We start from the raw sequence: 17,376 nt of genomic DNA, 5'->3' as shown, positions 1-17,376 counted from the left end.
CCGTGAGCCATGGCCGCTGAGCCTGCGCGTCCGGAGCCTGTGCTCCGCAATGGGAGAGGCCACAACAGTGAGAGGCCTCCTTACCGAAAAAAAAAAAAAAAATTATGATAGACTGGAAAATGCACCGTCAGGACTGAATACCTACCACATTCAGTGGCAAACTGAACAAACTAGCCCAGTGCAGGCAGCAGTGACCCATCCTCCTCAAGCTGATGGGAACCACTGTCAACATGCCAGCAATATTCCCTCATAAAAAAGCAAATAGGGATACATTGTACAAATTCCTTACACCTTACAAATCCATTATTAGGCACCACTGGGGAGGTTTTTTGGAGAAAAAAACCCAGCTACGCTCTGCTCAGAGAACAAGATTTCCAAATGTTCTGGTTTCTATTCAAGAATTTCTAGAGCTCTCTGTCCTTTCTCTTTCCAAAGAAATGTTAGGAAAATGTGTGTGTGTGTATGCAGGTGTGTGCCGGGTGGGGGTGGGGAATTGTGTGTATATATTTACATGTGTAATAAGATATTCCCACATAAATATTCCATTGTTACCATTTCTACTGTGTAGCCTCCTTTTATGAAAAATAATATAACCGGGGCTCTGGCTCATTATCTGGTCCTCAGCCTTGACCCCCATCCAGCTATAATTTTCAATCTGCTAATCATTCCAAACTCACTGAAATGGAGTCGATGCCTGCAAAGCAGTGTCTCAAGATGTCTATGGTCTCTGTGTCTCTCAAATCCCTTCTGGCGAAGTTCAGAACAGCTGCAGCTGCCTGGATTTACAACAGGAGTTCACTAGCTATTCACAACTGATTATGATGATCGAGCCATGTAAAAGTGACTCATCTAGTGAATTAACCATACTCTGTATGTGATTTATTGCTGACAAAATTTAACCAAATGTAAATATTGTGCATTCAAACAAATTCAGTACATTCTTAAAAATGTCTTAGCACATGCCTTTGTGCTAAGGACCCTGTGGTGCCCAAGGCAGAGGTGGAAACCAGGCAATTGCTTAAGATTTCAATAATGAGTTCTTGTCCATTTAAGATTCTGGTATTAAACCTGGCCTCTTACCTACATCCATTTTCTTTTCCTTTTTTTTTAAATAAACTTATTTGTTTGTTTGTTTGTTTGTTTATGGCTGCGTTGGGTCTTCGTTGCTGCTTTCTCAAGTTGCGGCGAGGGGGGTCTACTCTTCGTTGTGGTGCGTGGGCTTCTCACTGTGGTGGCTTCTCTTGTTGCGGAGCACGGGCTCTAGATGTGCGGGCTTCAGTAGTTGTGGCTTGAGGGCTCCAGAGGGCAGGCTCAGTCGTTGTGGCGCACGGGCTTAGTTGCTCCGTGGCATGTGGGATCTTCCCGGACCAGGGCTCGAACCCGTGTCCCCTGCATTGGCAGGCGGATTCTCAACCACTGCGCCACCAGGGAAGCCCACATCCTTTTCCTTGATGGGCTCTGAAGGCAGGCAGTGAGGATACAGAACGAACTAGAAAATCACTGCGCATTAAATCACTAGTCTGATGAAGCAGGAACAAAGCAAATGGTTGGACCAAATGTTAAATAGATAGCTAGTGGGAAGCAGCTGCATAGCACAGGGAGATCAGCTCTGTGCTTTGTGTCCACCTGGAGGGGTGGGATAGGGAGGGTGGGAGGGAGGGAGATGCAAGAGGGAAGAGGTATGGGGACATATGTATATGTATAGCTGATTCACTTTGTTATAGAGCAGAAACTAACACATCATTGTAAAGCAATTATACTCCAATAAAAATGTTTTTTAAAAAAAGGGAATAGTTGGGTGTGGTGGGAAAGGGAACCTGCAGAAGCAGGAAGAAATGTCTGAGAAATGAAACAGAGTGGTATTTGGGGGAAACTATAACTAGCTCCAGCTTTTAGGTCAAAGGGTAAAGAGGTCAAATAACACAACCTTAATGCTCTGCTAAAGAGCTTGAAGTTTATTGAACAAATGAGTCATAATTAAAAAACAGTAAGCAGGTGTGTGGCATGATTGGGTTTGTCTTTATATAACTCATTCTCTTCTCTTCCTGCCTAATATCACGTTGAGCTGCGTGAAGCTGCTACCTTGTGGGTTGAAAGTGATCCAATATTGATGATCTCATAAGGATCAAACTGATACTTAACAGAATTTGAAATTATATTTTCAATTGTGTTTATTTGTTGAATGTCTATCTCTATGGCTAGATGGTAGACTCCAGAGCCAGACAACTTGGGTTCATAAATCAGCTCTATTAGCTGTGTGACCCTGGACCAGTTACTTTACCTCTCAGACTTTGTTTCCTTGTCTCACAATACTCCAGAGAGTTACTGTGACCATTACATGAGTTTATATAGATCGAGGATTGAAACGGTGTCTGGGATGTAGTAAGTGCTACTCAAATATTAGCTTTCATTATTATTATCACCATCATCAGTCATTTACTGCTGTCATCAGTAGCATCACCACTTCCAAATGTCTATGTTAAATGTGAAGAATGAGGAAAGTAATCCTAGAGCTAGAAATTGGAAGCGACTCCCTTTCATTAGGTTTGACAGTTTTTTAGTCCTCTTCCCTTAAGTTCAATAACTAATCCTAGAAGGATGTTTTCTCAGCCCTTGAAACCTGCTCATGTAGTATTAAAGTCCCATACCTGAATTTCTGAATTATACAAAATATCTGCAGTAAATGAAAGCGAGTTATGTAGGTTTTTTTAAAAAACAAAAACAAAATATCAACAGCCTTTCATAAAGCATTGATTTACAACCAAAAAAAAAAAAAAACAACTTCCTGTATGGGATGCAGTTTCGTCATCTCCCAAGTGAATTGTGAGAAAAACCCTTACAGCTAGCTCTAGTATTCTACTTTTCTATGAAACTAACAAATACAATTTGCTTCAGCATATAACTCTTCCCTAATCAAGCAAACAACCTCTACTTCAAAATCCAATGGCACATTATCCCACTGCCTTTTCTCACACAGGATTCTTGATTTTCACTGGATACTCGTCATGTCAATATGGTCATCTTTAGTAGCAGCAAAGCTTCCCGATGGTACTCACCTGCATGCAGGAACCTTCCTCATCCTCCCCATAGCACAATTCCTCAGGTTAGGGCCACTAGTCTAGCCCAGAAGAGCGGAATTTACAAAATAGATGGGATCCCCTGTCTTCAATATCTCATTCGTGAGATAATTATTTTAATGTTCTTTCATTAGCTTTCTCATAACATTTATATTATCTCACAATGATTAATAATAAAAGCTACCATTGATCAAGAATTGATGTGCCAGATACTGTCCTAAGCATTCTAAGTATATTCTCTCAATGACCCAACCATCTATCCACACATACATACATGACTGTATACACACACACATATCTATAGGTATACTTCTATATACATATATGTATGTGTATATATATACATAAAACTATACCAAAAATATACATATATACATAAAACTATACATACATATATACACATAAAACTATACCATTATTAAGCCCACTTTACAGAAGAAACTGAGAATCAGAAAGAATCACCCAAAGCCACATAGTTTATGTCAGAGGCTGAATTGGAGCTCGATCCTTCTGCATTTTTAACCACTTTCAGCTCAGTGTTTAGGGTCTCCCAAAAGCAATGTACCCAAGAAGCTTTTTTCAAAAGTGCAAAATAAGCAGTTTGATAACTTGAAAACAGGATTTAGAGAAAAGTGTCCCGGGTCCCTTCCCGGTCCTGCTGATTGATGGCGGGATATGCCATCTTGAGCAAAATACTCGTCTTTCCCTGAGACCTCAATTTCCTCTTGTAGAATGAAGGGTTTAGAGGAGATACTCCCTAAGGTTTCTTCTGGCTCTAAAGAGAAATGATTTGCTTCGGAAAGGCATTGTTTCTACAATGAGGATAAACACCCAGAATGCCAACTCTTCTTAATGAAAGGTAACCTCCTCTCCTGAAGCAATAAAGTAACTATCTTCTAGTCATCCTGCAGATCTCGGTTTAGAGAGTACAATATGAGTCTAAACTTCTCGGCAGTCCCTTCTTCATACTGCACTTCACAGTTTGTGATTACAAATTGATTTGTGTAGTCAGATTGTAAGTTCTAAGAAGGCAGGCACCATGTCTGTCTGTTCACCACTGAACACCTATCTGCACGCTAAACTACTGAACCACTGGCACAGAGAAAGTGCTCAGGAACATTTGTCAGCTAAACGGATTTGAAAAGGGGCTCACAGCTGCTAGGTTTTCAGTATTGGATGATTTAGAGCAAATATTTCTTTCTGCCTTTCCAAAAGATACGAGTCTAGTAATGAGTCTTTCATGTCATCAGAAGGCTATAATTTATTTATTTTCTCTTAGCTGGTACCATGAAGGAGAAGCCAGTGATGAACACTGCCTCCCGAAAGTGTGAAAATCACAGCTCAGAGTTCCAATACCACTTTCTCTAACCCCTGAGAAACAAATATTGAAGATGACGATATCAACATTTGTATCAGGGACTTTCTGGCAGTCCAGTGGTTAAGACTCTGTGCTTCCACTGCAGGGAGTGCGGGTTGGATCCCTGCTCGGGGAACTAAGATCCCACAAGCTGCGTGGCACAGCCAAAAAAAAAAAAAACAAACCAAAAAACAGTTATATAAATGAACTGGATCTAACTGCAATCCTGCACGTAAGGAAGGCTTACTAATTTAAGAGAAGGGATGGAAAAACGATTCCTTTTGTGCTTGGTGTTCTTGCCTGGAACCAGCAGCCAAAGTGCTGTTGTCCCCTCCACTGCAGCTCCACTGACAGGCCCACCCAACTGTGTACGTTTTACAGATGGATGGCTGTGCCTCTCTGCCTGCAATGCACGACTGGCAGCAGCCACAGCGACTTGGGTAACTGGGGGCAGTGGGTTTGTGAACTGCCCCCCTCTCTTCCTGCAGCTTATCCCCGGGGATGCAAGATTACAGTGCCCGGGAGCGGCGGAGGCCGGGTACAGCATGGCTGAGCTGTTGGGCAGCCACACGGCAGTGGCTTGTTGGCAGCGAGCTCAGTCTAGGACCACACGGAAAGCAGACATGCTGACTACAGCATGCAGCAAAGAAAACGAGAGCTTCTGCCTGTGTTCGGTGGGCTTGGACGGGAGAGGGAAGGAGGGGGCGTCGGGGAGAGTGCCAAGCTGGGCTGTTCATGAAAGTGTGGGAAGATTCAAGGGGAGGCATCTTGCCAACTCAGAGGCAGTTGGGCAGATCCCACCCTCCCTTTTTTCTGCTTAAATGAGAAATCCTGCTTGATGGAGTGGGAGCAGGGCCAAGAAAGGAATGATTCTGCTGGGCGAGCATGGACGCTCGGACCCGGGAAGGATGTCCGCCAGCTGGGATCAGGGCCAGTGGTGGGGGGAGGAGAAATCGAGGGAAGGGAGATGAGGGAGCAACACGAATGAAAGCAAGTGTCAGAGGCTGGGACTAGCAGACGCCAACGATTATATACAGCATGGACCAACAAGGTCCTACCGTAGAGCACAGGAAAGCATAGTCAATATCCTGGGATAAACCACAGTGGAAAAGAACATAAAAAAAAGAAGGTATATATATTATAACTGAATCACTCTGCTGTACAGCAGAAACGAACTCAACACCATAAATCAACTATACTTCAATTTAAAAAACAAAGTAAAAGTGAGTAAAAGAAGAACCTGAGAAGAAATGTCCCACGAGGAGAAGAAAAGAGAGAAAGCAGGTCAGGTCAAAGACCTGGAAGGTTCACCCCTGGGAGAACCACGTTTCTGTGTTATAGAGCAGACCCACCTACCTTCCCAACAGCAGAATGAAATAATGTTCACGTGAAACGAGCAGTGAAAGACCACACCGGCCAGTATAAAGTAAACCTACTGCCCCCAAATTCTCCTGGTGGGTATTAATTTCCATGGGAATACATTTTTCCCAAACAGCAAACCATGGAAGAGTTGTAAGTTCTAAAAACCGTGTTACCTTTTAAGTAAAACAGAGCAAACCAAATGCTATCACAGCAAAACCATACAGTACTTCTGTATATCTGATATTTCCTAAAACATAATTTATTTTTGTATCACAGCTAAAATATAATTTAGAACCCAAGAATCCCAAGTTGTTCTTCTTGTCTTTCTAATATAGTATTAAAAACATGAAGATCCTGTGGTAAGAAAACCTAGAGGAGATAAAATTATAAGTGTCGAAGAAGTGAATTCCATTTTGAAGTGATGTCCCTTTTAGAGCTTTCTCATGTCCCTTCGTGGAGACTTATGAAGAGCTAAAAGACCATCAGTTACATTTTTTGGTGACAATCCTACAAGTTACATGTGGCCTGAGGACCAGAACCCCACGGGCTGCAATCTCTCACAGAGGCTGAGGTATATTTTGGCAATTTGGCTATTGACTGATTACAAATAAAAGTTCCCAAATCTTCTCCCTTTCCGGATCTGAACCTAGGCTTCAAGAGGCCATTCTTCCTCTTGGAGCTCTGCCCCTACCATGTAAACAAGCCTGGGCTGACTTCATGGGGTCTGAGAGGCCATATAAAGGACAGCCTAGTAGTCCTAGACAAGCCCTTTTAGACCAGCCTCCAGCTAGCTGATCCCCAAACAGGTGAGAGAACTCAAGTAAGATCAGCAGGGCAGCCAACCCTACTCACAGCCAACGACAAATGCTTGAGCCAACACAGCTGAGACCAAAAGTGCTGCCCAACCGATCCACAGACTCATGAGCAGTACCAAATACTTAGTGTTTACCCATGGAGTATGTGGACAGATTCCTACACAGGAAAAGACAACTGACACAGTTACACACAGACTGGGCACTTACCTGTGCATTCGTACTGTAGACCCTTCCCGTAATACCCCTTCTCACAGATGCACTCAAAATGACCCGTGTGTGTCCCACACTTGCAGCTTGCCATCTGGTCACAGCAGTCTTTGCCGGCTTCACACAGATACGAGCAATGGGACATATCCTCTTGAATAAAACTCCCAGAAGGCAGATCTACCAAGCACATATGACAGGGCGGTCATAAAAAAAAATGAATGAGCAGTTGCATGTTACATTCTCTTGTTACCACAACTGAAGCTCAAGACAGAGAAAACATCTTTTCATTTCCATCAAATTCCCAACTGCTCCCCCACTCCCATCCAAATATGAAGGTGTGTGATTTGCAGGACCACAGACTGGGAATTTGATTCAGCTGGTTAAGCTATTTCAGTCTTGGACCTCATCCTAAGTTCTCAAGGCCACGCAGGGTCAGGCAGAAATTAAGTAGTTTCAGCGAGGAACCTCCAGATGCAGCAGGAAGTAATGCAGTCGGTTCTCCAGGTCAGTCCCCAGGCTTCCACACCAGCATGAGGTCAGGCAGCAGTAACCAGATTTCTAGAATCCTTGTTTAGATAAATAAATAAAGCTGCAATCCTGACTGCTGTCAAAGGGTGCTGATGGTGATTACTGATTTAAGAATAAATACCATTACTTCTATAATTATTTGATTAAAAACTGAAACAATGGTACCACACAAGTTGAAGAACAGAACCAGGATCTGGTTTCTCTCTCAATTTTAAATAAATGTTCACTTGTTGTGTAAAAGGAGACCATACGGATTATTTGAGCCATGCTCTGACGTGAGCTATGCTGGGAATTCAACAACACAGGCAGAGCTGTCCTGTTCTGAAAGTGACTTAACGGGGCAGGGTAAGGTCGACTATGACTTATCAGGAATGGATGGCCTACAATCAGGCACACAGTAAGTTCCATTTACCTGCTGAGAAAGTTCAAAAGTCTTAGCCTAAATTCCAGCACTAGGTCCACAGTGCTAGGCAGATACAGTGATAGGTCCACAGTAGAAACTCAAATGAGTGAGTTTCAGCAAGACACATGAACTGCCATTGAATACCCAGAAAGGAGATTGGTGATGGCCTCAGTTATGGAACATCTGTCTCTATGCATTAAGACCCTGAACAATAGACAGGGACAACGTAAAGGGAAGACCCCTGCCCTAAGAGAAAGAGACTTGTACAACCAAGTACCCTAAAGCCCCATCTAATAGACTATGGCGTGGGTACAAGGTCTGCAACATGGGCATCTTGGACTTAGCTCTGAGACACAGGTTTATTTGGCAGTCGAGGGAGCAAGAAAAACGTAGCTTTAAGACTGGTGCACTGGCATTTAGGTCGGGGAGAGAGATAAGTGAAACAAGCTGCAGATGTGGAAAGCTATTATTCTGGAACCTACATCTATTGAGACTGGCCACAAACATGGACAGCCTTGAGACCAAAAGTGGATCCATCCAAATTGAAAGTAGTTTCAGCAGACCACAGATAGAGAGAACAAACTAGTGGTTACCAGTGAGGGGAGGGGCAGTGTGGGGGTGGGGGAGTGGGAGATACAAACTCTTGGGTATAAGATGGGCTCAAGGATGTATTATACAACACAGGGAACATAGGCAATATTTTGTAATAACTGTAAATTGGAAGTAACTTTAAAAATTGTATAAAAATAAAAAAACTATATATATAAAAAAGAAAGTTGCTTCAGAGAACATGGAGGCAGGAGAAATGAGGTTCACTTCCTTTGCCCCCATCGTTTCTTTTCAGTAAAAACAGAATTTTTTCTTACGAAACCTGGAAACTTGATTAGAGTATTACACATTTTAGATTTTAGTATTTTGTAATAAAAGTGATGCCTTTCAAAACTCTGTTGTGATAGGGTAACCAAAATCCTTTCCTTGAAGATTCTGTCCCATCCAGTTTCTGACTCAACTTGCATTGGGCAGAAGGCCCCCATCCTACAAAACAGAAGGTTGGTAGGACTGGAAATGAGTCCTCTGTGACACAGCTAATAACACCCACAATTTCATACTCCCATCTAGTGCAACAGCCACTCTGTCTTCCTACTCAGCATATATATCACTTTTCCCAGAGAAAAGGAGAAACAAAAAAAGCCCCAGTTACTGAACTTCTGTCATATGCCAAACACTGTGCTGGTGAAATTTAAATATTTTATTTAATCCTCCTGACAAAGCTATTCGGTACATGTTATAATATCTCTATTTTAAAAGTAGAGGAAACTGAAGCTCATAGATGTTAGATAAATTGGCTAAGGTAATAGCCAATGGACAGTTATTGAGAGCTTAGTATAATAAGCCCTCAGTGACTTTTCTAATCACTTTATATGTATTAATCCATTTAATCCTTGGAATAAGCCTAGGAAGTAGGTACTATTCTTGTACCCTACTCTATTAACAAGAAGTCTAGGGAGTGCAAAAGTTAAATAATTTTCCCAAAGCCACCCAGTTAGTAGGTGACCAATTGGGAATTTTTGCTGTATCCATAGGTAGCCTGAGACGCTGCTCTAAACTCTTCTGTTGTAACTACAGTAAGGCTGACCCACTATTTTGAACATCACTAATTGTGAGGAAACCTCATGTTGCCATGATTTGCCCATCAAACTGAATCTTTCATGTGGACACCTGCAAAGATCAAGCCTAATTTGCTCCATGGCGTTGGTCTGAGGCTAGATCCCCATCTCCTCCTCCCAATCTGCACTTTCTCTCCTGGATCACTGCAAGATACATGCCCATACTACGCTTGGAAGTTCATCTGACTTAAGTCACCCAACTAAACATCCTTATAAATGGTGTACAAAGAACTCTAATGAATGGATTTACTGATGCTACTCCCTGTCGCTGTCACTGCTCTTCAGTTTATCCATAAGCATATCTATATTCAAACTGTCGGGTCAAGAAGTATGTGTTGAGTATTTATTGTCCCTAGAATCTTCATGTATACTTCTGGAAACACTCTGGTTAGATTCACTAAGCATGTCTCTGAATGTTTACTTCATCCTTCCAGATAACTGAAGATGAGATGTAAGTCAAGGCTTCCGACTCCGTGTGTGGCCTCAAAACACACCTCGTTCATTCCGCTGATTCTAATGGTTCCAGGTGGGAGCATATGGATGTTTTAGTGAAAATGTATCACAGTTATTAAAAAACAAAACAAATACTTCTGTTGCAAGGCCAGAATGTCATCTCTACTCATGAAGTTCAACGCAGCTCATAATACACGAAGAACACATGGGCATCACGCTCAGCGAAGACCTCATAGGGCTTGGTATTATCCCCAGAGTGGGTTTCAAGAAATAAGCAGGAAGCAAACCCTGTTTAAAGGCACTGCGTGATGCCAGTAGGTTTCCATTACCTTCATGCAACGCTCGGCGGGCTAAAGCCTCAAATTCTTCAAAACTGTGGAGCAGGTAGCAGTGCTCCTCCTTTGGGGTGGAAGCCATGTCATTCAGTTCTCGAATGTTTCCTTGCCATATGCCAAAAGTGAAGATTTCCACTCCAAAATCTCGCAGTGATGCTGCAATGGGTCTTGGATCTCCCCCGTTGGAATATCCATCCGTAATGAGAAATATAACTTTTGTTGAGTTTTCTCTAGAATGACGAAGAATTTGCTGTAATGAAATAGGGCAAGTTAGTATGAGTACGTATTGTGTTGGCCTACTCTGAGCCTCCCTTATTAGGTAAGGGAGTGCTGGTGAAGATCATTAACATTTCACAAGAGCGAGGAATGGAACACTGATCAGTGAAGGTAAAACACAAACGGGCACAGATGAGAGCCTACAATGGTCTTCTCAAAGAACCACAATAAACCTCAAAAGCATTTAAACTGTATCATCATCATCACCATCATTGCCATAGAGCTTGCTAATTGAGAGGAACAAATGTTTACGGGGGCTTCCCTGGCGGTCTAGTGTAAAGAATCCCCCTTCCAATGCAGGGGATGCAGGTTCAATCCCTGGTCAGGGAACGAAGATCCCACATGCTGCGAGGCAACTAAGCCCGCACACCACAACTAGAGAAGCCTGCGCACCGCAGTGAAGAGCCCACGCGCCGCAACGAAGACCCAGCACAGCCACACACACAAAAAAGTTTATGGAATGAATTTGTATTAATATTATCAATTATTGTTAAACTATTTCTATTGATTTTCAGGCTCAAAATATGGACCAAATCTGAGTCTTACATACCTACTTCCTATCATATTTAGTTAGCTACCCACTTACCTACCTAGCTGAACCACTTCATGATCATACGCTAAAAGCTGGACGAGAAGAAAATTTAACAGAACATGTCTTTTCCAGAGTTAATAATGACTCACTTGCCTCCTCTATTTGTTTTTCCACTGCTCCTCCAAAATTGGAGAATTGATTCAACACTTCATCTTTTTTGGACTACCCAGTATTAGCACCAAATCAGCTGTTTTTTTGGTGGTGTCCTATCTTCATGAGAAAATACTGATTCATTCAATGTGACAACTGGGCTTTACTGTTTTAGGACAAGCGAGTTATCCTTTACAATGTTATATGCTGTTCCTTCTCTATAGGTAAAAGGAAAAAGGTGAAACCTTTTTTTTTTAAAAAAGTGTATATTCATTGCCACTGATGCTTTGTAACGTCATACTGTAAAGGCACAAGAGATCCAATGGTGAGTCTGGCTTATAAATAAATTTGCCGTTGTTGCTTTTCATTAGAAATGGTTAGGAAAGGTAAAGAGGCACCAGGGTATATTTTCTGGCAAGTTCTTAGAAGGAATCCAATGTTTCTTAAGCAATGATTCAAGAAATACTACATTCAGAAGAAGAGCAACATTATAACCTACATTCTGTTAGAGTTAAAAGGAGATATTATGATTTTAAAAATAACTGTGCCTCAATTCATGTTAGGGGACAGGCTCAGCTATAAGACCCAGATTCTCTCATAAGATTCATGTCTGTAGAAAGCATATTTCATTAGTATATAATTAATAGGTATTTATTCTAATTCAATAATTCCTGCCAATTAGTTTCAGAGTTTGTGAGCTAAAGATAAAGCTGTTAAATCCGAATTTAAAGACAATTAAATTAAACTAAAATTTACTCTGGAAAACATCTGGAAAGCCAGCAATTTGAGAAAAGGTATTCAAACACTTCATTCCACTTCTTCTCGAAAACCGAGTGAAATAAAGGAAAACAAACAGTGTGGAAGGACCGTACTGAAGACAGGAAGAGGGCAGGTGTATGTGGCAGAATAACGTGAGATACTAATGGCTCTTAAAGCTTAAAAAGCCGCCCTCTTGATGAATGACAAGAAGATCTGGGGTGAATACTTGGTACGTGTAAGATATTTCCTCACTCCAGACAAGAAAAGAACCTCTGAATGGCTATCGTCAAAAAGAACAGAAGTAACTAGTGCTGGTGACGATGTGGAGAAAAGGGAACCCTTTGTACACTGTTGGTGGGAATATAAATTGGTGCGGCCACTGTGGAGAACAGTATGGAGGTTGCTCAAAAATCTAAAAATAGCATTACCATATGACCCAGCAATCTCACTCCTGAGTATACATCTGAAGAAAACAAGAACACTAATTTGAAAAGATACCTGAACCCCAACGTTCACAGCAGCATTATTTACAAATGCCAAGATATGGAAGCAACCTAAGTGTCCATCAAAAGATGAATGGATAAAGAGGATGTGGTATATATACACAATGGAATACTACTCGTCCATAAAAAAGAACGAAATTTGCAGTAACATGGGTGGATTTGGAGGGCATTATGCTAAGTGAAATAAGTCAGACAGAGAAAGACAAACACTGTACGGTATCACTTATTATGCGGAATCTAAAACGTACGACAAATTAGTGAATATAACAAAAAACAAGCAGACTCATAAATATAGAGAACAAACCAGTGGTTACCAGTGGGGAGAGAGAGGGGAGGGACAATATACGGGTGAGGGAGTGGGAAGTACAAACTACTGGGTATAAGAATAGGCTACAAGGATGTATTGTACAACATGGGGAATATAGCCAATATTTTGTAATAACTGTAGATGGAGTGTAACCTTTAAAAATTGTATAAAAAATAATTTAAAAAAAGAACCTCTGAGGAGAGGGAGAGAAAGAGGAGTTAGGGGAGGAGATTTAGATGTTGCTGTGAGGCGCTGTGCTCTATACCAATCCCTCCACACCCCCCAACTCAGTCACCGTAGGAGCGATGACTGACATTCCTTTATAGGGATGGGTATAGGGATCCATGAGTCCTCTTTCCATGTGGATATTTGGGATAATGGTAAGTCCCACAGAAGTGCTGCTGGTCACAGTGACATGGGGCAATAGAATATAACTATGTGGGATGTTGAAGGGGAGAAGACCTGATGAGTCTTGTGTATTCCTGGAGAGGCTTAGGAGAGAGAGTTGGTGCAATATCAAGACTCCTAGGGAGTTTTGCAATATTAAGGATGTGGGAGTGGCTGACAGCATGGACCATGAGAGCTATGTCTCTCTCAGGCAATAGCAACATGAAGAAATCCTGGAATCCCCAGGAGATTACTGCACCAAGGGTGGCAAGGCTGACAGACCCATATGCAGATGACCAAGGATGATCATCATGACCACTGATGAGAGAACTGAGACAATTCCAGACGATGGACATGCAGGGAGTGTCAGAGCTCAGAGGTGGACATCCACTCCTTTGCTGCAGCTTTGCAGAAGCTCCAAAGTTTAGACTCAACTAGAGGGAGAAACGGAAGAGGGAAACATTCCTGAATGTGGCTCCGTTTTCAAAAGTGAAGCCCTTGAGAAATTTCTGATTTTGAATTTGCTTGGAAGTACCTGGGTGGAGTTTTCTCTCATCAGGTGGATTGGAGTCTCAAAATAGAAATGACAACTAGAAAAATATATTAGAAACATAAAGAATTTTTTAAAAATCTTAATCGGCAGAGAGTGAAATATGTTCTTTCTTACAAACACAGCTTCTCTTACTGATGGAACCTTGTGATATCTTGGAAAACAGGTAGAATAAAGTCTTTTGGAACTCCGACAACCCCACCTTATTTAGAGGGAGAGGCAAAGGCTAGAGATGAAGGGCAGAGGGAGAGAGAAGGATTCAACCTCTTTGCAGCACAGCTCAAAGATATTCCGAGGTGACAAAGGCAAGGGCAACTTCAGACAAAAACCTAGTCTCCTCCCCACATGTAACTTCCTTGAAGGCAGATATTTTTGTCTAGTTCTTCAATTCTTAATTCTCAAAGTTTAGCACAGCACTTGGGAAATAGTACACACTCAATAAATATTAGTCAATAAACAGCAGCCCATAATGCAGCCAGTGCTCAGGCCAAAAACCTTGGAGTCACCCTTATCTCTCTCTCCTCATATACTGCTTTAGAAAGCTTCCCCTCCCCAAGTCTATTAAAATATTCTCATAGTCTTTTCTCTAACACTTCTGTTTTTTAAAAATTATTAAATCCATACATTTTTCTTTGATGTGAAATAGATACTCCCTTTACTTTTATCCAACTTCATAAGCAATTTTCTTCCCTGGTTAAAGTCTCTTCATTCTGCTTTATTGACTTACTTGCTGATTCATGGCCAATGCCACATAGTTTGGTTACTATACTGTCATAGGATTTTTTTTTTTCATATCTGGTAGGGAAACTCTAACATCCTTTTATTTTCTCTTTTAAAATGTTTGTAGTTAACCTTGAACATTCTCCTTTCCAATTGAGCTTGAGAGTCAGCTTATCAAATTCTTCATTAATTTTTTTTCTATCCAACCATTTGATCCAGCAATTCTACATCTAGAAATCTAGAGTGGATAAACTCTAGGATACACTGGAGAGAGTTGCTTGAGTACATTGGTCTTAAGTGAGCAGTGGGAATATACAGAATGTGTGTGTGTGCTGTATGTTGTAGAGTTTTGCACAAAAAGAGATAAAGTTTTCTTTTTGTGCCTTTATTGTCCTTTAGACATAAACAAATACCATCTTGGAATATTAATCTTCACTCCTGTCAATAACATTCCTTGACATCCAGGTTAGGATTTGCAGAGATTTCTGGTTGTACTACTCATTAGGTACAAAACACTTTAAGCTATGATTCTATTTTTCTTCTCTTCTTGCAGAGAACTACTGAGTATTTACAGGAACCATTATATCTGTTGGCAAGACAATATATTAAGCTTAAAATAGTAAGAAGAATAGCAGGACTAGTAGTCCAAGCAAAGAATTACACAAGATCTGGGTTTGGAATGCACTTTAAGGATAGAGCGGGGAATGGATGATTTACTGAAAATAACCTACCCCCCTCCCCCAATCTCTGTGCTTCATCATACTTGAATAAGAACATAATTCAATAAAAACAATTTTTTCATCCCACAGATCTAAGAAGTAAATAGAGCTGTGGTAATGTTGGTGGAATGTGGTAGAGGACCAACTCTTGATTCTCCTCTTACAGTTCCTGAAATAGTTTACATCATCTGCAATCCTTTGAAAGGTATTTAAGAAATAGAATTTTTTGGTCCAGAATACTGAATGAGGCAAACCCTTTGCGGCCAACAAAAAACTTGAGGTGAACTTTGTATAGCAAGAGGTTATCACCATCTGTATTGTATCAAGCCTCTGATTAGCTTGTATAAATATCTGGCAGAGAAGTAAGCTCCCCTTGTCCAGTAAGAGTCATTAGAATGATAAAAATGCAGGGTTGTGTAACATTGTTCTAACACCCGAGATCCATCACCATTACACAAGACTGCAATCCCCCTCCCCACACCCTCCAAGTCAGGCCACAAGGGAACTGCTTTGAAAAACGATCTTGAAAGAAAAACAGAGGTTACAAGAAAGCTGACATGGGGACAATATTTGCCCTTGGGCTCCATTAATTAAACTACATGTAGATATAATACCAACCTCAGCACAACCTTAGCTGCAATTACCCACTGTGGTCAACTTTGACTGAGGATAGTAACTAGAGAAGCTCATAAGTCATCTTTAAAAAAATATGATTTTGTGAACTGATACCTATTGTGACTCTATCAGAGCCACTTTCCTCCAGGAGGCAGAAAACTAGTGAATTATGCCAGTGTTTCAACTTGTTTTCCACATATGTTTTTTTCCATGTTAGGGAACATTAAGTACAAAGAATACACCACAGGGAATGTAAGTTGGTACAGCCACTATGGAAAACAGTATGGATATTCCTCAAAAAACTAAAAATAGAGTTGCCATATGATTAAGCAATCCCACTCCTGGGCATATTTCCAGACAAAACTATAATTCAAAAAGATACATGCGTCTGTATCTTCATAGCAGCACTATCTACAATAGCCAAGACATGGAAACAATCTAAATGTCCATCGATAGATGAATGGACAAAGAAGATGTGGTGTGTATATATACACACATACAATGGAATACTACCCAGCCATAAAAAAGAATTAAATAATGCCATTTGTAGCAACATGGATGGACCTAGAGATTATCATACTAAGCAAAGTCAGTCAGAAAGAGAAAGACAAATACCACAGGATATCACGTATATGTGGAATCTAAAATACAACACAAGTGAACTTATCTATGAAACAGAAACAGACTCACAGACATAGAGAACAGACTTGTGGTCGCCAAGGGGGATGAGGGGTGGGGGATGGATGGATTGGAAGTTTGGGGTTAGCAGATGCAAGCCTTTATATATAGAATGGATAAACAACAAGGTCCTACTGAATAGCACAGGGAAGTATATTCAATATCCTGTGATAAACCATAACGGAAAAGAATTTTTAAAAGAATATGTATATATATATGTATAACTGAATAACTTTGCTGCACAGCAGAAATTAATACAACACTGTAAATCAACTATACTTCAATTTAAAAAAAGACACCATAAGCTACTTGTAATATTTCTCTCATTCTTCAAATTCCAAAATTTCATTAAGCTTCATCTGCTATTTAGTTAATACTTTTAATTTGAATACTCAAATATTCTTCAGTTCAAGGAATGTTTATTGCTTTACATCTGTGAATAGTATATCTGGGAAAAGGATATATTCATATTCTTATATATTCATGTTCATCTGTTGGTTCATCATTTTCTGGACATATTCTATTCTTTTTTCATTTTTATCTCATTCTACTTCCTTCTGAATTGGGTGGAAATGTCTCAAGCTTTTCTTCCATATCACTGGTTTTACACAGTGTTTCTCTTCCCTTCTACTTCCAATTAAGAATTAATCCTGGGGGCTTCCCTGGTGGCGCAGTGGTTGAGAGTCCGCCTGCCGTTGCAGGGGATGCAGGTTCATGCCCCGGTCCAGGAGGATGTCATATGCCGCAGAGCAGCTGGGCCCGTGAGCCATGGCCGCTGAGCCTGTGCTCTGCAACGGGAGAGGCCACAACAGTGAGAGGCCCGCATACCGCAAAAAAAAAAAAAAAAAAAAGAAAAAGAATTAATCCTGGACCTAGAGATTATGATACTAAGTGAAGTAAGGAGACAGAGAAAGACAAATACCATATGATATCAGTTATATGTGGAATCTAAAAACATGATACAAATATATTTATT

General features: G+C 40.9%; 1 protein-coding gene across 1 annotated transcript in view; it reads right to left on the bottom strand.

Annotated features, from left to right (window-relative positions):
* Positions 1-17,376, bottom strand: part of SVEP1 (sushi, von Willebrand factor type A, EGF and pentraxin domain containing 1) — a 184,891-nt gene that overhangs the window by 143,530 nt on the left and 23,985 nt on the right. Inside the window, exons 2-3 of the mRNA XM_027105235.1 lie at positions 10,199-10,454; positions 6,819-6,995 (exon numbers count right to left, since the gene is read on the bottom strand). Of these exons, the coding sequence (XP_026961036.1) occupies positions 6,819-6,995; positions 10,199-10,454 (433 nt within the window). The remainder of the gene's footprint in view (positions 1-6,818; positions 6,996-10,198; positions 10,455-17,376) is intronic.

The sequence above is a fragment of the Aethalodelphis obliquidens genome, unplaced genomic scaffold (genome assembly GCF_003676395.1).
Source record: "Aethalodelphis obliquidens isolate GAN/ISIS:26980383/991018 unplaced genomic scaffold, ASM367639v1 scaffold7, whole genome shotgun sequence".
In the NCBI taxonomy this organism is placed as follows: domain Eukaryota; kingdom Metazoa; phylum Chordata; class Mammalia; order Artiodactyla; family Delphinidae; genus Aethalodelphis; species Aethalodelphis obliquidens.
This window is presented reverse-complemented; position numbering and strand designations above follow the sequence as displayed.